The sequence below is a fragment of the Pocillopora verrucosa genome, chromosome 2, assembly GCF_036669915.1.
Source record: "Pocillopora verrucosa isolate sample1 chromosome 2, ASM3666991v2, whole genome shotgun sequence".
Lineage (NCBI taxonomy): Eukaryota > Metazoa > Cnidaria > Anthozoa > Scleractinia > Pocilloporidae > Pocillopora > Pocillopora verrucosa.
Genome location: NC_089313.1, coordinates 280,069 through 297,113, shown reverse-complemented (window position 1 = coordinate 297,113; position 17,045 = coordinate 280,069). Strand labels below are relative to the sequence as shown.

At 38.1% G+C, this 17,045-nt stretch overlaps 3 protein-coding genes across 3 annotated transcripts; all 3 read right to left on the bottom strand.

Moving 5' to 3' along the window:
• Positions 1-403: 403 nt before the first annotated feature.
• Positions 404-8,277, bottom strand: LOC131782502 (histone deacetylase 1). Its single transcript, XM_059099237.2, has 16 exons — positions 8,187-8,277; positions 7,927-8,039; positions 7,700-7,817; positions 6,900-6,974; positions 6,637-6,775; positions 5,797-5,938; positions 5,484-5,576; positions 5,267-5,375; positions 4,891-5,031; positions 4,384-4,492; positions 4,090-4,148; positions 3,615-3,689; positions 3,033-3,405; positions 2,225-2,317; positions 1,645-1,688; positions 404-789 (listed from the first exon to the last, which is right to left on the bottom strand). Exons 1-16 carry the CDS (start codon positions 8,236-8,238, stop codon positions 680-682), a joined length of 1,845 nt encoding a protein of 614 aa, XP_058955220.1. The 5' UTR covers positions 8,239-8,277; the 3' UTR covers positions 404-679.
• Positions 8,278-9,303: 1,026 nt separating this feature from the next.
• LOC131782567 (reticulocalbin-2) lies at positions 9,304-12,356 on the bottom strand. The gene is made up of 5 exons (XM_059099313.2): positions 11,924-12,356; positions 10,904-11,098; positions 10,207-10,382; positions 10,009-10,102; positions 9,304-9,856 (listed from the first exon to the last, which is right to left on the bottom strand). The coding sequence occupies exons 1-5, from the start codon at positions 12,228-12,230 to the stop codon at positions 9,585-9,587; spliced, it is 1,044 nt and encodes a 347-aa protein (XP_058955296.2). The 5' UTR covers positions 12,231-12,356; the 3' UTR covers positions 9,304-9,584.
• Positions 12,357-13,405: 1,049 nt separating this feature from the next.
• Positions 13,406-16,952, bottom strand: LOC131782496 (uncharacterized). Its single transcript, XM_059099232.2, has one exon. It carries the CDS (start codon positions 16,845-16,847, stop codon positions 14,166-14,168), a length of 2,682 nt encoding a protein of 893 aa, XP_058955215.2. The 5' UTR covers positions 16,848-16,952; the 3' UTR covers positions 13,406-14,165.
• Positions 16,953-17,045: the final 93 nt, after the last annotated feature.

The following is a 17,045-nucleotide window of genomic DNA, read 5'->3' as shown; positions in this document are numbered from 1 at the left end:
TCCGCAAAGAAAGATTCTAACATTAAGTTTCTGTCTTTAATACTTGATCAACCCTTATCCTTCCTCGAAATTAAATTCTATTTCATGACAGACTTCTTTCCTTTAAGTTCTTACGTAATATTTTGATTTATGCATATCGTTTAAGTCCCGGCAGAGCCTCGTTCCCAAGACTTTTCAAGGTCCCTTCGGATTTTTAAAGGAAGGCTCGAGGGTTTTGCAGTGTTTGCAGTTCGCTTTCACAGGACCCAGCTGAAAGAATGGCGAGATTAAGAACTCGCCAGAAGCATTTTCGAATAATTTTTTTCTTAGAGTTAAAAATTAAATTAAATAAATTTGGAACACAGAGAGGGAAAATTCCGCCGAGTATGATGTCTGTAAAACGACCTAATCACGATTTACCATATAATTTAAAGATTTTATTACTTTAAGCAAAATAATTCTCTACACACACAGTACAGACACCAATGAGTGTTTCTAGCCGCGGTTTACTGCCATAAAAAAAAACAACAATAAACGAAAACAAGTGGAACTATACAAAGGCTCAATAACTGTTACATGAATGTTGTAAGAAATGGTGAACGTGATCAGGAAGGGGAGGTAGGGGGGATGAATATACAGACTGGGGGACAAGAGGGATTAAGAGAAAAGGACTCTAGAGAGGATAGCCGTCATCGGTTCTTCAGTGTTCCATCTTGGTCTCTTCATCTTTTGAGGCGTCCCCGCTTTCTTCAGCTGGAGGAGCCTTTTCTTTCTCCTCCTCTTCGACCGGCTGGGGTGAGTTGCTTTTTGCTGTGCAAAAACAAGCCAAAAATTGGAAAAGAGTCAGTTGCAGTGGATCGATGCGAGTAATTCATGTTGGTTTTGTTTGTTTTGGTTCTCAGATTTCTAAGTGGAAGCATTTGCTTGAAAACATACACGTGATTACAACTTTCAGCCGTCATAAACATGTGCTATCGTGACTTGTTAATCTCCTCGATAAACTCGCGATTGGAACAAAGTCACGTTTCTTCAAGAGGTCACGCCACAAAAGGCTGTTAGGAGTAGTCACGTTTTTCAGATCTAATTACGAGTACAATCAACTAATACAGCAGATTATTGGCATAAGGCAACGTCAGAAGGAATAACAAGTGGCACGTGAGTCTCCTCGGCTCATTTTCTCACAGTTACTATCATATCTTGCCGCTCCATAACGGAATGCACTCATGGAGGAACCACACGAGCTGCTTCGCTGTAAAGAAGGGCTCACGCTCGAAACGTCAGCTTCAGAACCTCTCAACGGTGGCCAATTTACGACTCGGTTGATAAAACCAAAATATCTTGTAATACCCCGACCAACGCAGCACCAATTTCTTTGGAGGCTAACCCCCATTTTACATTAAAACCTTCCTCACGGTAATGAAGATACATTTAACATACAGGATAAACCATTTTCCCAGGCCACTGAAGGTCCGCCTTATAATGAAAACTCGAATAACCAAGGAACTCCACAGCGTGTTGGTTTCAGGGTTTGTACAATATTCCATAAAACTAAATTGAAAATTAATGATTGTGAAAACAGGTTGTTCACTTGTTTTACATGGTGTAAGTCATAGCAGGGTTCTGATGAAACAGATAATCGTATAAATAAAGTAATCAACAACAAACCTGTACTGGTTGCTCCATTGTTTTCTGCATTGGACAAAGTATCTCTACAGAAAAACCCGTTAAGGTACACCATTAGAGTCTGATGTAGTTTTGCAAATTTCAAAGACTGTTAAGTTTTAATTATGTAAACCAAGTTGCAGCCAAAAATAATAATAAAAACTAAAAACAAACAAAGACAACAATGAAGAGAAAGGAAGCAAGAAAAATGTCTTTTAGGGGGCACATGTTGCATCAAGATTATCAATTTCATTAAAGTATTGCAGGTTATCAAAACAGTTGCCAAAAGAGTAAAAGTAAATCAGAAAAAAAAAAGAAAAAAAAAATTCACATCACCAACTAAACATATGGCAAAATTTAAAACATTAAAGTACCCTATGCATAGTGAAAAGCAATTACCAAGGTAGCCCCAGTGGAAAATCCAGCTGTTGACATGTTGTTTCACTGCTTGTTACACACAACTCACAGCTGGTCAAATAAATAAGGCACCCCCTTCCTCGGAATTACATCTCAATTCTCCAAAATAATCACAAACCCCATTCAATATAATCTACGAAGAATTTCTGAGGTGATCAATACATACCCATCAGTATTTGGAGGGGCGTCAGACTCCTGTACTTCCATAGCTTCTTCTGCATCCTCTTTCCCAGTAGTAGCACTTTCAGCAGCTTCAGGACTGCATATCAGTACCCAAAAAAAAAAAAAAAAAATCAGGAAAGCAAATGTACCTTGAGTGTCAAAATGAGTAGAGTGCATGACAAAACTGCACCTGATTTTAATTCTTACCAACACTTCATTGTTCACCTCATACCATAAACATTTAAGATCTCAAGATATGTTAAAGTTCACAAGGCAACCAGGTGGACAATCAGACATGGTTTCATGCTATTCTGGTTAAAGATTTAATGAATGTAACCAAGAAGTTACAATTCATAGACCCAATGTTTCAACACTCCTGTCTAGCACCCTCATCAGTGGTGATCTAGTCACTGCAAGAAGAGGTCCTTTTATATGCTCACTAATTACCTGCCCTTTTGCCTTTGTTTGGAAGGCTGGCATATCCGCACCACCACCTCCTTTAAAGCATGATGATGGTAGCTTACTTCCTGAAGCTTATTTACACCTCGTCAGAAAAAAGGGTAGCTCATTAGTGAGCATATAAAAGGAACTTTTGGTGCAGCAATTAGATCACCCTTGATGAAGGCGCTAGACAAGAGTGTCAAAATGTTGGGTCTAAGAATTGTAGCTTCTCAGTTACATTCATTAAATCTTTAAACCAGAGTAGCATCAAACCATGTCTGATTTAAGATCTGATGAGTAGTTCTCTGTTTTACCTGCTTTACAGAAAATTACTAACTTGATTAAGAAATAAAAGAAGGAAAAAAGTGTACCTTTTTCTACTGGCTTCTTGTTCAGGAGGTGGCTCAGTTGACATCTCAGATGTAACACTAGCAACTGTCTGAGGGGACCCCTCCTTGGGAGTGCTTGTTGAGCTCTTGGGTTTCTCTTTCTCCTCCACAGGGGAGGTGCTGGGTTTTGAAGAGGGTGTGTTCTCATTTGACATGGCTGATGGTTTTGAGTCATCATTGACAGTATTTTCAACACCATTTGTGACCATTTTTTCCACTGGTGTACTGGATACTTTGGGTCGCTTGCGGGATCGCTTTGGCTCCTTTGGTGCCTGTATGTCTCTTCTGCTGTCTCCTTCATCTTCTGAATCTGACAATTCTTCCTGAGGTGCAACATGTTTATCTGATGCACGGACTGTAAGGAAAAAAAAAGTAAAAAAACAGCTAGTTTCAGAACATATAACTTAACATGCCCCTCAGTGTTTAACCCTTTCACTTCCAAGATCTCATTACTAGTTCCCCTTACTCTCTGCCCTACAATTCTTATGATGTAAGTTTGGAGAATTTGCTACTGGATCAACTAATAATAACATTATTGATATTTTTCTAGGAAGAAATACTCACTACTTATTCTTCTGTCAGGTTCCATGTCCTCTTCATTGTCACTTTCCTCCAGAACTGGTGCATCATCAGGAATGGCTGAAAAATCAATATAACAAGTTATGGATTGTTACACCTCATTACATACTACTACTACTTGAGAAGTGAACATGGTTTTGTTGAATAAACTACAGTTAATTGATACAGAAGAAAAAGAAAAAAGTCTCCTACAAGTGCCATTTAGGGTAAATCTCCCTACAAAAGAAGAACTTATTAATTGCATTTAAGTAATGAAATTGATCACACATTAGGGATTTTTTTATCAGGTTTACAAACTACTAGCATTTTTTCTGAACAGCCACTCTTCAAAGGAGTCGTCTATAAAACTAGTCCCAAGAAGATCAACTTATGTTTTCAGAAACTTCAGATTAACATGACAAGAGATTAAAAACCCCACTGGTGGACAAGCAAGATTCATCAGGGTGCAATTTTCACTTACGGTGCATCTGTACTCCTGGAGCATGGGGAAGCATTCTCAAGTTTTCAAACAATCTCTGTCTACACACACAAAAAAAAGTACGAGATTAGCAAGATTTGTATAGCTATCAACATTTTCAATACAGTTAGGATCTGAACATGTTCTCTGTTTGCATGGCAACAACCTGGATTATAACACACATAACAAGGAACTGCATAGCACTAAACAAACAACATAATTAAGGAAGTCTATGACATATGCCTTGTGCTTTTTTGGAAAAATAATCTTAAGAGAAAAACTAGTCTTAATTCTTACTTGATCTTTTCCAGGTAATCATTTGTGTTTTGGTTGGCCATATTGGATGGACTAATGTGGAGTTTGAAGTCTGGACCAAAGTACTCAAAGTAATCATTGTAGGGAAGTTCTAGAAATAAAGAAAGAAGAAGATTTGGAAGGAGCAGAAATTTTGAACTATATGTTAAACTTTGGAGGCTATTTACAATGAACACACAGCTGAAGAAAGTGCAAGGCCAAATTATCCAGGAATTCCATCAACAATGAGACTTGAAAGTCTTCCCCGAATCCTAAACTAGACTAACAACAGCACAGAAGAGAAGAATATTGACTGTTCTTCTGACTGTCTACAAATACAACTAAGTTGAAAGAGACAATATGTAGACAATTAGTTAACATACAATGTTAACAAATCTGGATTCTTCATTTTAGATGTTTTGAATAATTTCATTTTTTCATTTGTGGGAAATTTTCTTGATTAAAATGTAAACCAACAAAATCAAAATTTCTAGTTAGAGTTATGCCTACCATTTGCAATATCAGAATCCAAAGCTACTGCTGTCTCAAATGTCCAGCATCTTGCAACATTCCTGATTGTGTATCCCCCTCCTCCAAGAACTAACAATGGAAGATTGAACTTCTTCACAAAATTCACACACTGAGCATGGCCTATAGAGAAATCATGGTAAATCAGATAAGTAAATCTTGATGCAGAGATTAAATTAATCCAAAGATAGCAATTTACACTCTTTGTATACAATCAGTTGACAGCAGAAACTAAAATGTTATTTTGAATCATCTTTGACTGGCCCACCAAGAGTAGCTTGCTGATTTGTGGGTAAGTCCAATGTAACAATAAGAGTGTAAGTTGGAATCTTTGTTAAAATACCAACACTGACACTACCTTTGAGTGACAGATTGAAGCAGCCAAGTCTGTCTCCGGCCAAAGAGTCTGCTCCACACTGAAGCACAACAGCATTTGGTTTGTATACTTCCATTACCTTTGAGACAACCTGATGAGTGAAATTGGATAAAATAGTTGCAATCATCACTTGCTACAAGAGCAAGTTCAAAGAAAAAAATGGAAAATTAGACAAAACAAACCATTGATTGAAACTTACAGGATTGAAAATTTGTTCATAAGACTCATCATCAATTCCATCTCTAAGAGGAAAATTCACAGCATAATATTTCCCTTTTCCTGCTCCAATATCCTGTGAATAAATGAAGAGAAACAATTAGTAAGAATGGACCCTCCAAGCAGTTTTAACTTTAATTAAATAAAGGTAAGCAGCTAGTTACACTCCTCATCATCTCCCATGCTTCCTTTGCAGATTAAGCATTGAATTCTACTGTTTTGCTGTGAAGAGAGCTGCCAAAAACATTTTGAAGAAATCTTATAGGTAACAATGCATTATAACATTGACTACTCACCCTCAAATCACCAGTTCCAGGGAAATATTCTCCATATTTGTGAAACGACACTGTCATGACACGATCGGTGGTATAGAATGCCTCTTCTACTCCATCACCATGGTGAATGTCAATATCAATGTATAATACGCGCTGGTGGTACCTGGCACAATAAGAGATTTAATTACAATTTATAAAGTGCAATGGTTATAAAGCCCAAAAGAGTCTTTCACATTTCTTGGATCTGACCATGCAATGTTCAATAGTGTATTTACTATGTTGAAATAAATGAGCAATGACACTTCTGGTTCATCTACTCACTCACAGTGCGTGAATGTAATAAAAAAAGACTAGACAGTCAAGGAACTCCCAACATATTCTGCCCCACAGTTGGTTTCAAATCTGATTGGCTTTAATAACCAATCATTTCTGCTAACTATGGGTTTTTGTTAATGGGATATAAGATATTACAACAGAGTTTGCTTGCCTCTGCAGCTGAAGATGTTTCTAAGTAAAAACCGATGAAGAGTGTTCATTATATTTGTTTTTCAGGCTCAAATTTTAACCAAGTTATAACTAATACTTGCAGCAATTCCATAGTTTAGCTTGAAGAGCATTCTCGTTATTTTTTAAACTCAGAAAAAACACTACACAAGAAATGTGACTGGCTAGCAAACACTTCATTCAAAAATAAAGCCCTTCTGGACATTAACAAAATAATTCTTTTTGGACTTCTTCCAGTTTACTCCTTACTCTCAACAACAGTTTTTCCTGGTAAACAAATTTGGAATTTTCATACTTTTAAACATTTCCTTCTTCTGTGGAAACTCAGATAATAACACTAAATAAAACAACACTCACTTCAGAAGCTCTAAAATGGCCAGAACAATATCATTGACATAACAAAACCCTGATGCTTCAGATTTCTTAGCATGATGCAGGCCACCAGCCCAGTTTATAGCCACGTCTGTCTGTTGTTTATTTAGCTTCACTGCTCCAGCTGAAAAAATATCCCAAAAAATAATAAAATTTATCACAGTCACTTTACAACTCAAGATTCTAGTGGATTAAAATAAAAATAGAGTAGGATAATTTTGTAGTGAACAATTTTATGTCTCACATACCAATTGATCCGCCTGTTGAAAGCTGACAGAACTCAAACAAACCATCAAAGACAGGGCAGTCCTCACCAACATTGACTGATACATAAAGAAAACAGTCCATACAAATAAGTTATTTTTATTTCCTAATTTAGCTTAATTACCTTATGTACAAAGATCAATAGCCATATTGCTTCTAGGAAAAAATTAATGGTGGACTATGATCTAGAGAGTTTAAATCAAAGATTTGTAACAAATTAACCAATGCCAGCAGAGTAAAATGATAGAGACCATGAACAACAAAAATTCTTATACAAAATAAAATGACACATAATGGCACAAAAGTGTCTTCCATCATTGACACTGTGATTACTCTAAGCCTGGAGTGAATTATTTTCAAAATCCATAAGTTTTAGAAACAAATCATAATTTACCAATATTGTTTACAACACACCAAGCTACTCACTGATAATTAGAGGAGAATGGTTTAAAAAGTAAAATAAAAATCCATCTAGCAGTACATAATAATTGATAGGCGTTACAAATCAAGAAATTCTGTAAATCTATTATAATTCACAATTTAGTAAGACAAAAAACTTTCAGTTAAAGCGTAAATCCCAAACCACTGAAATATAATTCATAATTTTGAATATCCAATTTACCTAGGACTGTATCGATGATGTAGAAAACTGTATTATAATAAAGGACTTTGTAAACACATCGACAAAAACAACTCACGAACTACTGAACACGGGAAAGTTGAAAGAATGCAAAGGGAAATGAAAGCACATGTGTGTTCATTCAATAATTTTCTAGCCACTCACATCTCTGCATTTGCTTTGTGTATTCGGACATGTTGTCGGGTCTTATAGTCTTTAAGAATTTTATGTAATCATCTGAATGGTATTTAGTCATCTCGTCCAGGTTTGCTTTGTGTGGACGCTAAAATGAAGAAACGTGAATTGGTGAAATGACATTTCATTCAAATGAAAGAACTGACAGTTTTTAAATCAACGTTCTCGCAAACTCTAAGTCTAGCTTTTATACTTACGTAGATCTCCATTTTCCTATACAGGCCATAGTTAAGAAGCAAGTTGTGGGTCATTCGAATACGATGTGGCTTCATGGGATGGCCTTGACCGTAGTAGTAGTTACCAATGTCACCTTTGTTCGGAACACGAAAAAGACATTAGGACACGAAGACAAAATTCAATGATTTCCGCTTAAAAATAGGGGAAAATTTTCATACAACTCATCTTGAATACATTTCCTCGAGACAAAGTGGACGTTGACAGCAGATTCGTATCTTACCATCGTAATAATAGCAAACTCTTTTCTTTCCGCCAGTAGTTGTGTACGCCATGCCGGTGATAACTCTTGCTTGCTCGGCGCTTACTTTGAACGCGACTTAGTCACGTGAACGTCTTAAGCCAATTGGAGAAGGTATTTTTCGGCTAATTAATTAGATTCCATTACTTCTCAATAAGCCTGACGGCTATTAATCCATAAATGGGTTCTAAAGATAATCAAAGAAACATGTGTACATTTTTTTTTTGCTGAGGCCTGGAAGAAAAGCCTTTGTTATGATTTTAAAAATTTATTCCGGTTTTCCAACGGGAACTTTTACTGGCAATACCGAAAATCAGGCAGGCCTTCGAAACCTTAATCTCATTCATTTTTCATTTCCACAAGAATAGAAAGAAATTTTGGACGTGCAGCCATCAAGTGACCACTAAATACATCTTTGCCAATAAATTACTCTTTATTATCGCTATGGATCACATATTTTCTTGGGTATGGAGGCAAAGAAATTGTTCTGCTGGTTTTCTTAACAAGTCCATCCCCTCGTTCTCTCATAAGAAAGGTGAATAATTTGGGCACTGGACTGCCGCAAGGAAGGGAGTGGGAGACAAAGGGCCCGATGCACGCGGTTTGTGGCCTAACCTGTACCTTTTTTTTTTTTTGACTGTCGTGGCTCTGGAAAAATGAGCGGATAAACCGCCAAGGAAAGTAAAGTCTTCACTATTGTACAAGGGCTGATGTAGGTGTGCCCTTTTACTTTTGAGAATTTTTTGGCTTTTTTCTCCTATTTCGACAAAGGGTCTATCAAGTGATGCATATGTGTTACTGATGTGGCGTGAGGTTGCTCTCTCAACCAAATATTCCACTCACTCCCCCCTCCCCTCCCGTCTGAATTCATAGGATCTGCCCCTGATTCATCATGTAAATTTATTCGTTCGTTTGTTGGCTTCGTCACGTATTCTTTTAGGAAACTGAGGTTAGGTCGATTGTTATTACGGAGAATTTATAGAAGATTGTAAGAAATTCCTAGGTGCAATCACCAGTTAACTAACATTTGCTCGATCTCAGGTCCAATTAGAACACGGACACGGGCTCCTCGAGAAAAAAATTAACAACAGAGACAATATTTATTGGAATTTTTTGTCAGAACCGACCACTTCCTTATTTATTGTATATAGGAATGAAAGATACTCGGGACGGTGCTAAAAAGCACTGAGACATTGATGAGACAATTGGATTATTAGACTGTAAATAAAACTAAATTAATTGGAGCTATCAACAAGAATTAAGAGGATAAACGTCATTAATTAGTTTATGAGTTCTAATCAAAAGAGTAATATCTTTTATAATCCTCCACTAGTTTTTTCCCGGAACAATTTGGATTTATCCTGATTAAAAAGTCACATTTTATAATTCATCGTGGCTTGAATCTTCAGGCTCATCCTCAATGAAGACTTTATAATTTTTCATAATCTCATCCATGGTAAGTTTGCCATCTTTGTCTTCATCAGCCTCTTTTATGAGTGTTTTAGGTTCTTCAGTGGAGAAGTCATCATCTGGGAACAGCCAGCTTTTCATCTCTTCTTTGTCCAGTTTGCCACTCTTGTCCTTATCAAAGTTGTTGGCGAAATCCTTTTCCATTTCTTCTTTAGCGTCATCATTTACATCACTGAATGTAGCTGCACAATAAAATTTGACAAATAAATATGAAATACTAATGTTGACATTGGGGATGGATGGTTAGGACCGGAGCAGAAAAAGCCTGGTGAGAAGTTTTCTCACTCAGTTCCAGGCAGGGTAGTTTATCTCACTTCAATGGTATTTTTTTTACCTAAAAATTCTTTCTTTGATATTTGACCATCCTTATCTTTGTCGTGTTTTTTGAGGCTATCTTCGATGGTAAATTCCGTCATTCTTGGATTATCCTGCAAAACAAATAAAATTATTATGATTTTTGCCTATTTTGACCTAATTATTTTTTTTTCATGAAAGGGATTGTGGGCTTTAATAAAATAATATTTCCTCGTACCCCTGGGTGGTAAAACGCCATGTATTCCTCCAAGTCTAACTTCCCGTCTCCATCTTCATCAGCAAATTTAAATTTTTCTTCATCTTCTTTCATTTGTTCTTTGGCGTCTTCATCTTTACCATCATCAGAGAAATGACCTTTTTTGAATTCCTCCCATGATACCTTGCCATCTTTGTCTGTCAACAAACGTTAACAAATTTGTACGTCAAATACTGGCAGTTAATATTACCATTGGTGCCGTTGCTTCTGAAAATGAACGCAAGCATTTAAAGTCGGACTTCCGAAAACGGGCACAAGAGTTCGAAAAACGGCCAAAAACGGGACCATAATGTCCACTGTCTGAAAACGAACGGCGCCGTCCGAAAACGGATGGAAGTGTCCGAACTCGAACGAGACCGTTCGAAAACGGATGGAAGTGTCGGAAATAGAATAAATCCGTTCCAAAAAAAGACGTAAGTGTTCTAATATTAAGTTTAATTTACGCAAAGCCTAAATATTGGTTTAGAACTAAACTTCATATATATACTAGTTGTTTGCGTGGTCCGCCACGGAAAAGCTAAACCTAATTTTAAACCCCATAGAACTCTTGGTTGTCGATTAGTACAGGGAAGAATTATAACTCACCTGACCAGTGACCAGTGAGAAGAGTGACCAGCTAATATATTGTATGAGCTAAAATATACCAGCATATACTGACCCTCATCGTGTTGTTTCATGGTTTCCATGACTTCTTTTTTCCTGTATTCCTTTGTAGTTACGTGAAATCTCTGTCTGATCTCATCCTCTGTCAACACTCCGTCCTTATTCAGATCTACTTCATCTTTGATTAGTTGCGCCAGTTTGGTTTTTGCGTCTTCGGGGGAAAGCCCTTTGAATTCAGTGTAGTTGTCTCCTGGAGAGGGTTTGAGAGGATTCAACAATAAGACAGTGAGAAGTGCTGAGAAAGACCATTTGAGAGGCTAAATAAAAATTTTAATCTCAGTTACAGATGATATTGGCGCAGGAAAACTTAAGTTATCTTTTTTATCACTACGTTTCCTTTCACCGCCCCCTACAATACCGTCCCTACCCGTCGGATGTTATTTTCTCTGACAAAGAAGCAAATAAATCACCTGTGTCATAATCTATTCCCCTCAATACCTGTACCTGAATTTTAAGTTTGTAAAACAGTTTTGTAACATTTAACTTTTGCATTTTTAATCGCACGAGCACAGTAAAAGAAGGACAATGAAAAAAGTTCAGGGGTTAAATTCAACCTTCTCCTAGCGCGGAATGTTTTGCGACTTATTTAATTTTTTCTTCTTAAATGCCACATACGCTTACATTCACTACCATTAATTAACACTCCCTTAAAAATATTGCAAATCCAGTTTTCAGAAAGGCCATCTCCGAAAATTTCGAAAAACCTTGAGGCCCTTGATTGTAAAACTTGGAAGTTCAAAAAGTAACTAAATGGCTGCATTGACAAATATTTCCTGGGAAAGCTCAAGTTCTAAATTTACAAAGCTCTCCTTCTCCTTTCTTTTCTAACACCTTTCCCAGTATACTACTTAAAAACTTAGTAGGTATCCAATTAATATTTGCTATGAACTCTCAAAGTTCAATTCATTCCAAAAAGGCCAGGTTGAATTATATTTATCAAGCCAGATTTTTAATGTATTTTACATAGAGGTGTCTTGGCGAACAGGTGAATTACCAGAGTGCAATGCTAACTTACCTAAAAATGCGTCGTGTTCAAGGTGACTTTGATCATTTTCATCTTCTCCTCCATCATCTCCTTGACTTTCATCTTCTTCATCATCATCGTTGTCATCTTCCATTTTATCGTCGTCTTTTTCCTCATCCTCTGTTTCCTCCTCATCAGCAGGATTCTGTTCGTCTGCATGGTCTGCCATTTCTTCATCGTGTTCGTCTTCGTCGTGTTCATCTTCTGAATGTCCAGGCTTCAAATGATCATCTTCCGTGAAAGCAAAACTCACAGTGATACCTAAAATTAACAGAGCTAACCACCAAGAACGAAACATGTCGATCAGTCAGATGTAGTTTTGCTGTGCTCTAAGGTTGGAGTTTTTACAGCTCTTTGTTCTTTATAATGTGATGTCCGAACCGAGACAGCGAAGTTCAAATTTAAGACACGTGTATTTGGATTTCGTAGCAATGCGTGCCGCTTTTGGAGTGGTAGGTAAAGCTAAACATTACCAGCTCTCTCATCCTTAGCACAATGTTTTGGTTCTCATTAGATCGAAAATAAATGGAACACCTTGGTAAACATATTTGGCATTCATAGATTGGATGTGAAAAGAAAATAATTGAATATTTAAACTTGTAGCAAATTAGCCACCTCAATTCAACTGCTCTTTCTCGCGTAACCAAATGGTTGGTTGTCCAATATTTTTATGTTAAAGTTAAAAGTGTTAATGATTAGTTTGGTCGACTAGCGCTGGTAACTGAGACCCGAAAATTGATTAATGCGGATGAAGATCTAAAAGACTGCATTAAGTGGTTTGAAAGCAGGTAGTATTGGCATTCAATTAAATAGTGATTTTGAAACGTAAATCAGTAATATTGGTGGAAAGGCTAGTTACCTGTAGACAACTTCTTTGTAAAAATTATGAAAAAAAAAATACTTCCCTTTTAACCTTCTCCAGTTATATTGACATACGAAACTGTTCTTTCTGAGAGCACGTTTATCATTTGTTTAGCGGCATCTACCCTCTGGTCTTACCCGACATGACAAACAATCCATGACTTCTCCAAGCTGCAAGAGCTGTTTTGTCCACGTTGTTGCAACAGGACTAAACTAATAAGTCACGATTAGTGAGAGAAGGAAAGGTCGACTGTCATAACAAAGGCGTGGTCTTTAGCGCCTACGGCTCTTTCTTAGGAGCTGACAGTTAAGTGATAAAGTAATCAAGTGTTTCACCCTAATTCACAAATATTATGAAGGCTGACGGGTCGATTTTGGCAGTAGAGAGGGAGGGGGAGTGAGAGGGATGAGCGGGGGGAAGAGGAGTGAAAAGGCTGATTGAGACGAACAAAAAAGAATGAAGGCGTCGCTGGCGAAAAAAGAGGTTTCGTGTGTTTTGTCTCCGGAATCAAAGTATGAAACGGTGAAAATGACGTTATGACCACCATAGTGGCCACAGCTTGCAAAGGAAACACGGTGGAAAAAATGATGATGGTAACAATGATAACAACACACTGTAACACTGTTTAATACTTCTGGCTACTCAGAGGTTTACCAAAACAAAGTACACTTTTTCCACTACTTCGAGGTATCATGGTGAAATTCTTTGCACGAGTTGAAAGAGTTTCAATTAAAGAACAGTACTGAGGTAAATGAAAGAAAAGTTATATTTATTTGTAACAGAAAGGACTCGAGAACTGTGCGCTATCGCCGATAAAGAATCGACGATAAAATACGCTTTACGTGACTAATCGTGTAAAAGAACTCACCCTCAGAAGGTATGCGCACAGAAATTGTTTCAAGCCCGATCAGCCTAAATAGAAATTGTTTTTGGCTCAAAAACCAGAACAAAATGCTATAAATGGTTACAGAATTATAACATCTCTTGAATTGTTTTAGCATGAGTCTTGTTTGCAACTCTGACTGTGGCTCTTCAAGGTGACGTCAGGTGACACGAATTCCATGATGGACAGTGTCACCCAATCACGGACAATATATTTTCAACTGAACAAAAAAAAGACTGAAGAAATAAATTAAACAGTAACTAACGTCAGTAACTTAAAACGGGAAAGGTAGCTCGCAAGGTTTGTTTTCACTTTGACAATTTCAAATGAGTTACACATATCAGGTAAAATTCTACAGCCCAGTGCAGGTGCAAAATAATAAACGTGAAGTATGACCAAAAGCTGTTCGAAAACGAACAGTGAGTCGTGAGTTTGATTGTCTCGCTTTTGTTCTGATAAACTTAATACATTGGAAGCTCAACTGGGATTTAGAATCCTTCTGTTATGATTTCTGATCTCCTAGCAACGTCCTTAGTAACACAAGTTGGATTTGCAGGATAGTCATCTTCGTCGATGAAGAATTCCGTCTTCGTTGGTTTCTGGCACCACGTGGCAAATGACGATGCAATGGATTTATGCTGCACCTTGATTGAATTCCATTGAGCATTAGAGATCACTTGTCCATGATCAATGCACGAATCAACATACAGTCCAATATTTGATGAGGCGAACACGGGCTTCATGGCTTTTAACGTTTTACTTCTGAATTTCTTGATCAGCTTCACTTCTTTCTTGGAACATTTGTAAGGAGTAGAAGCACAAGGGATTTCCCAGATGTGACTCAACTGCCACGAGTCGTACAAAGAGTTCACGACAAACAGACGACTTTTAACAAAACGTAAAAAGTACTGAGGGAAAATACATTTCCACAGGTCTTTCCCTGACATCTTCTTGACGCACTCTTGAGGGACCCCATCCGTACAGTCATGAAGCTTAAAAACATTCTGCATCGCCTTCCTGAATTTCTTCTGTTTTTTGTGTTTCCGTGAAGTTGTATCGAGGAAAAATCCTGAATCCGCAAGCGATCTGAAATGTGCATGCTTGGGGAGTTTTGAACGGACATAATCGGCGTGAAGCATAACAGCGAGTCCTCCAGCAGAGGTACCAGAAAACACAACATTCCTGGCCTCTTTTAGACTTGTGTCAGACAACAATTCCGATATGGTCGAATCCAAGATTCTGAAGCCTCTAAAATACAACAACGAACCTTCAAACTCTACTGGGTCAGATCTGTTGCCTGAAAACGACGAACCATCACAGTATGGGAGATACGCAACGCTCCAGTCGTGGAATTCAGGATTTTCTTTGGCAATGTTTGATAAAATTCCACCAGGATTACCAAGAGGTTTGAAGAAGAGAGAAGACCCCAGATGCATGCGGCTCCTTCCCGAACAAGCTTTCTCACTCTCGCACCATGCCCCACCCTGTAAGTAAATAATCCAGTTCTTGCCTGCTTCGGCAGATCCCTGTCTCACATAGTAACCCGGTGTGGACCCATCAAGACATACAGCGCCCATTTTGTCAGCATCTCTCACAGCGTGGTACACAAACCCATTTGATGGTTGATTGTAATATTGCAAAAGGGAACTTTCCTCTGAAGAGTAAGTTCCCTGTGGTGACTGTGGTGTTACTGTGTTGATGGTTGGACCTGATGAAGGATAATACACGGATGGGTACTGCGTGGAATATTGTGTGTTTGAATTGGACTGCTGAACATCCGCTATTGGAATTTGACTTTCATTGAAGTTGTCATGGTGTGATTCCATTACCTTTAAGTGATGGTCCAGTTGATGATGATGATGATGAAGTCTGTTATGGTGATGGTGATGATGATGGTGATGACGTTTATGTTCATGATGCTTCTTTACTTTTTGAGCCTCCATTGTCACATTACTAACGCTCCCGTTGAAGATTCCGCTGTCCGCGTGGTGACTGAGGGCTCGAGACGCGTCTGCTTCTTCGGTAAATGAATTATTTTGATGTTTGTGATGATGATGATGATGTTTGTGGTAATGTCGATGTTGTTTACTGTGAAGCTGTTTATGTTCTTCACTATTGTTTCCTCTAAAAACATCCTTATCGAGTTTCGAGAGGATTTCTTTCATATTGTGTGCGTAAGCCTTTTTCTTGTGCTCACCATAAGAAGCTCCAGACTCATCCGAATTTGAGCCGCCTTTATCTGTGTATCCTTCAAACATAGAGCTTATATCTTCTCCTTTGTAGTGATGGCGGCCCAAAATGTCACTCTTACTCATCCCAGTTTCCTCTTTGTTTTCTTCAGATACCAACTGTCTTGCCTCTTCGTCAGTAATGGCATCGTCCAAGTAACTGTCATCATCCTCCTCTACTTCTGGACCCAGATCCCCATCGTTCTTGAAATCTTTGAAGAGCTTGTCATACTCACTTTCACTGTCCCCCTCAGTAACCTTGCTTTTCTTATAAATATCGCTTCTTTTCCTCTGAACCTCAGCTCCCTTTAGAACAGCGGGTGACATAACCTTCACCTTGGGTTCTTCTTTCTCTTCTTTTTGAGAGCCTTCATCGTTGTCATTTTCTTGTTCATCATCAGTGCTGCCGCTACCGTCTTGTGCGTTTAATTCTTTCTCAGGAGTTTCGTTTCGTTCAACCTCGGCTTTACTATCCCCTGAAAAATCTGCACTCGTCTCCTCAGGACTGTCTTCCCCAGAAGATACCTGAGTCATTTTATCAACTGCTCCACGCGCAGAAGAATCTGTGGTGTCAGACTCTTGAATATCCACCATATAACTGTTTGGATAAATTCCACTCCCTGACATGTATTCTTCATGAACTTCTCCACTCCCGCTGGGGTCATCCTCCTCGTTTGGGAAAGTACTTCCGCTAGACTCTTCGTTTTCGTCCAAACTATGAGCCTTCTTCCCATGTGATGACCTAGCTATGACACTCTTTGCAAACTTTTGATCCGTTTGCACTGAGCCAGTTTTGTACCACAAATACTCGCCAGGTTTGCCAGACTTCGAAATATCTTGTTGAACTTTGCCAATTTCTGATTTCTGAATATGTCTTGAAGACACAAAAACAATCAGTGCTAAAGTGCACGCCAAACGTACATTTAACGTGTGGTATAGCATGTCTGAAATTGAATCGCAGAGCTCGTCGAGCCTGCCAACAAGTTAAAATCGAATCAGATTTGGCTGAGGGCAAGTTCTTTGAACTTTTCCTGAGGTAATTTGATGTCACGCAGATCCAGGTACCTGTGTTCTCTCTTTAGCTCTTGCCTTGTTTGTTTTGATAGCAAATCATTAAAATAAAGAAATGTCGAGAGCTTG

What these genes read in the sequence shown, in the direction of transcription:
- LOC131782567 (XM_059099313.2), bottom strand. Translation starts at nt 12,230, where the DNA reads ATGTTTCGTTCTTGGTGGTTAGCTCTGTTAATTTTAGGTATCACTGTG. An exon ending in CATGAAACAACACGATGAGG is followed by an intron (nt 10,383 to 10,903) that starts GTCAGTATATGC and finishes GTTTGTTGACAG; the next exon opens with ACAAAGATGGCAAGGTATCA. An exon ending in ATCAAAGAAAGAATTTTTAG is followed by an intron (nt 9,857 to 10,008) that starts GTAAAAAAAATA and finishes TTTATTGTGCAG; the next exon opens with CTACATTCAGTGATGTAAAT.
- LOC131782496 (XM_059099232.2), bottom strand. Translation starts at nt 16,847, where the DNA reads ATGCTATACCACACGTTAAATGTACGTTTGGCGTGCACTTTAGCACTG.
- LOC131782502 (XM_059099237.2), bottom strand. Translation starts at nt 8,238, where the DNA reads ATGGCGTACACAACTACTGGCGGAAAGAAAAGAGTTTGCTATTATTAC. An exon ending in AGTTTGCTATTATTACGATG is followed by an intron (nt 8,040 to 8,186) that starts GTAAGATACGAA and finishes TTCCGAACAAAG; the next exon opens with GTGACATTGGTAACTACTAC. An exon ending in GGATTCTGATATTGCAAATG is followed by an intron (nt 4,493 to 4,890) that starts GTAGGCATAACT and finishes CTTTATTTCTAG; the next exon opens with AACTTCCCTACAATGATTAC.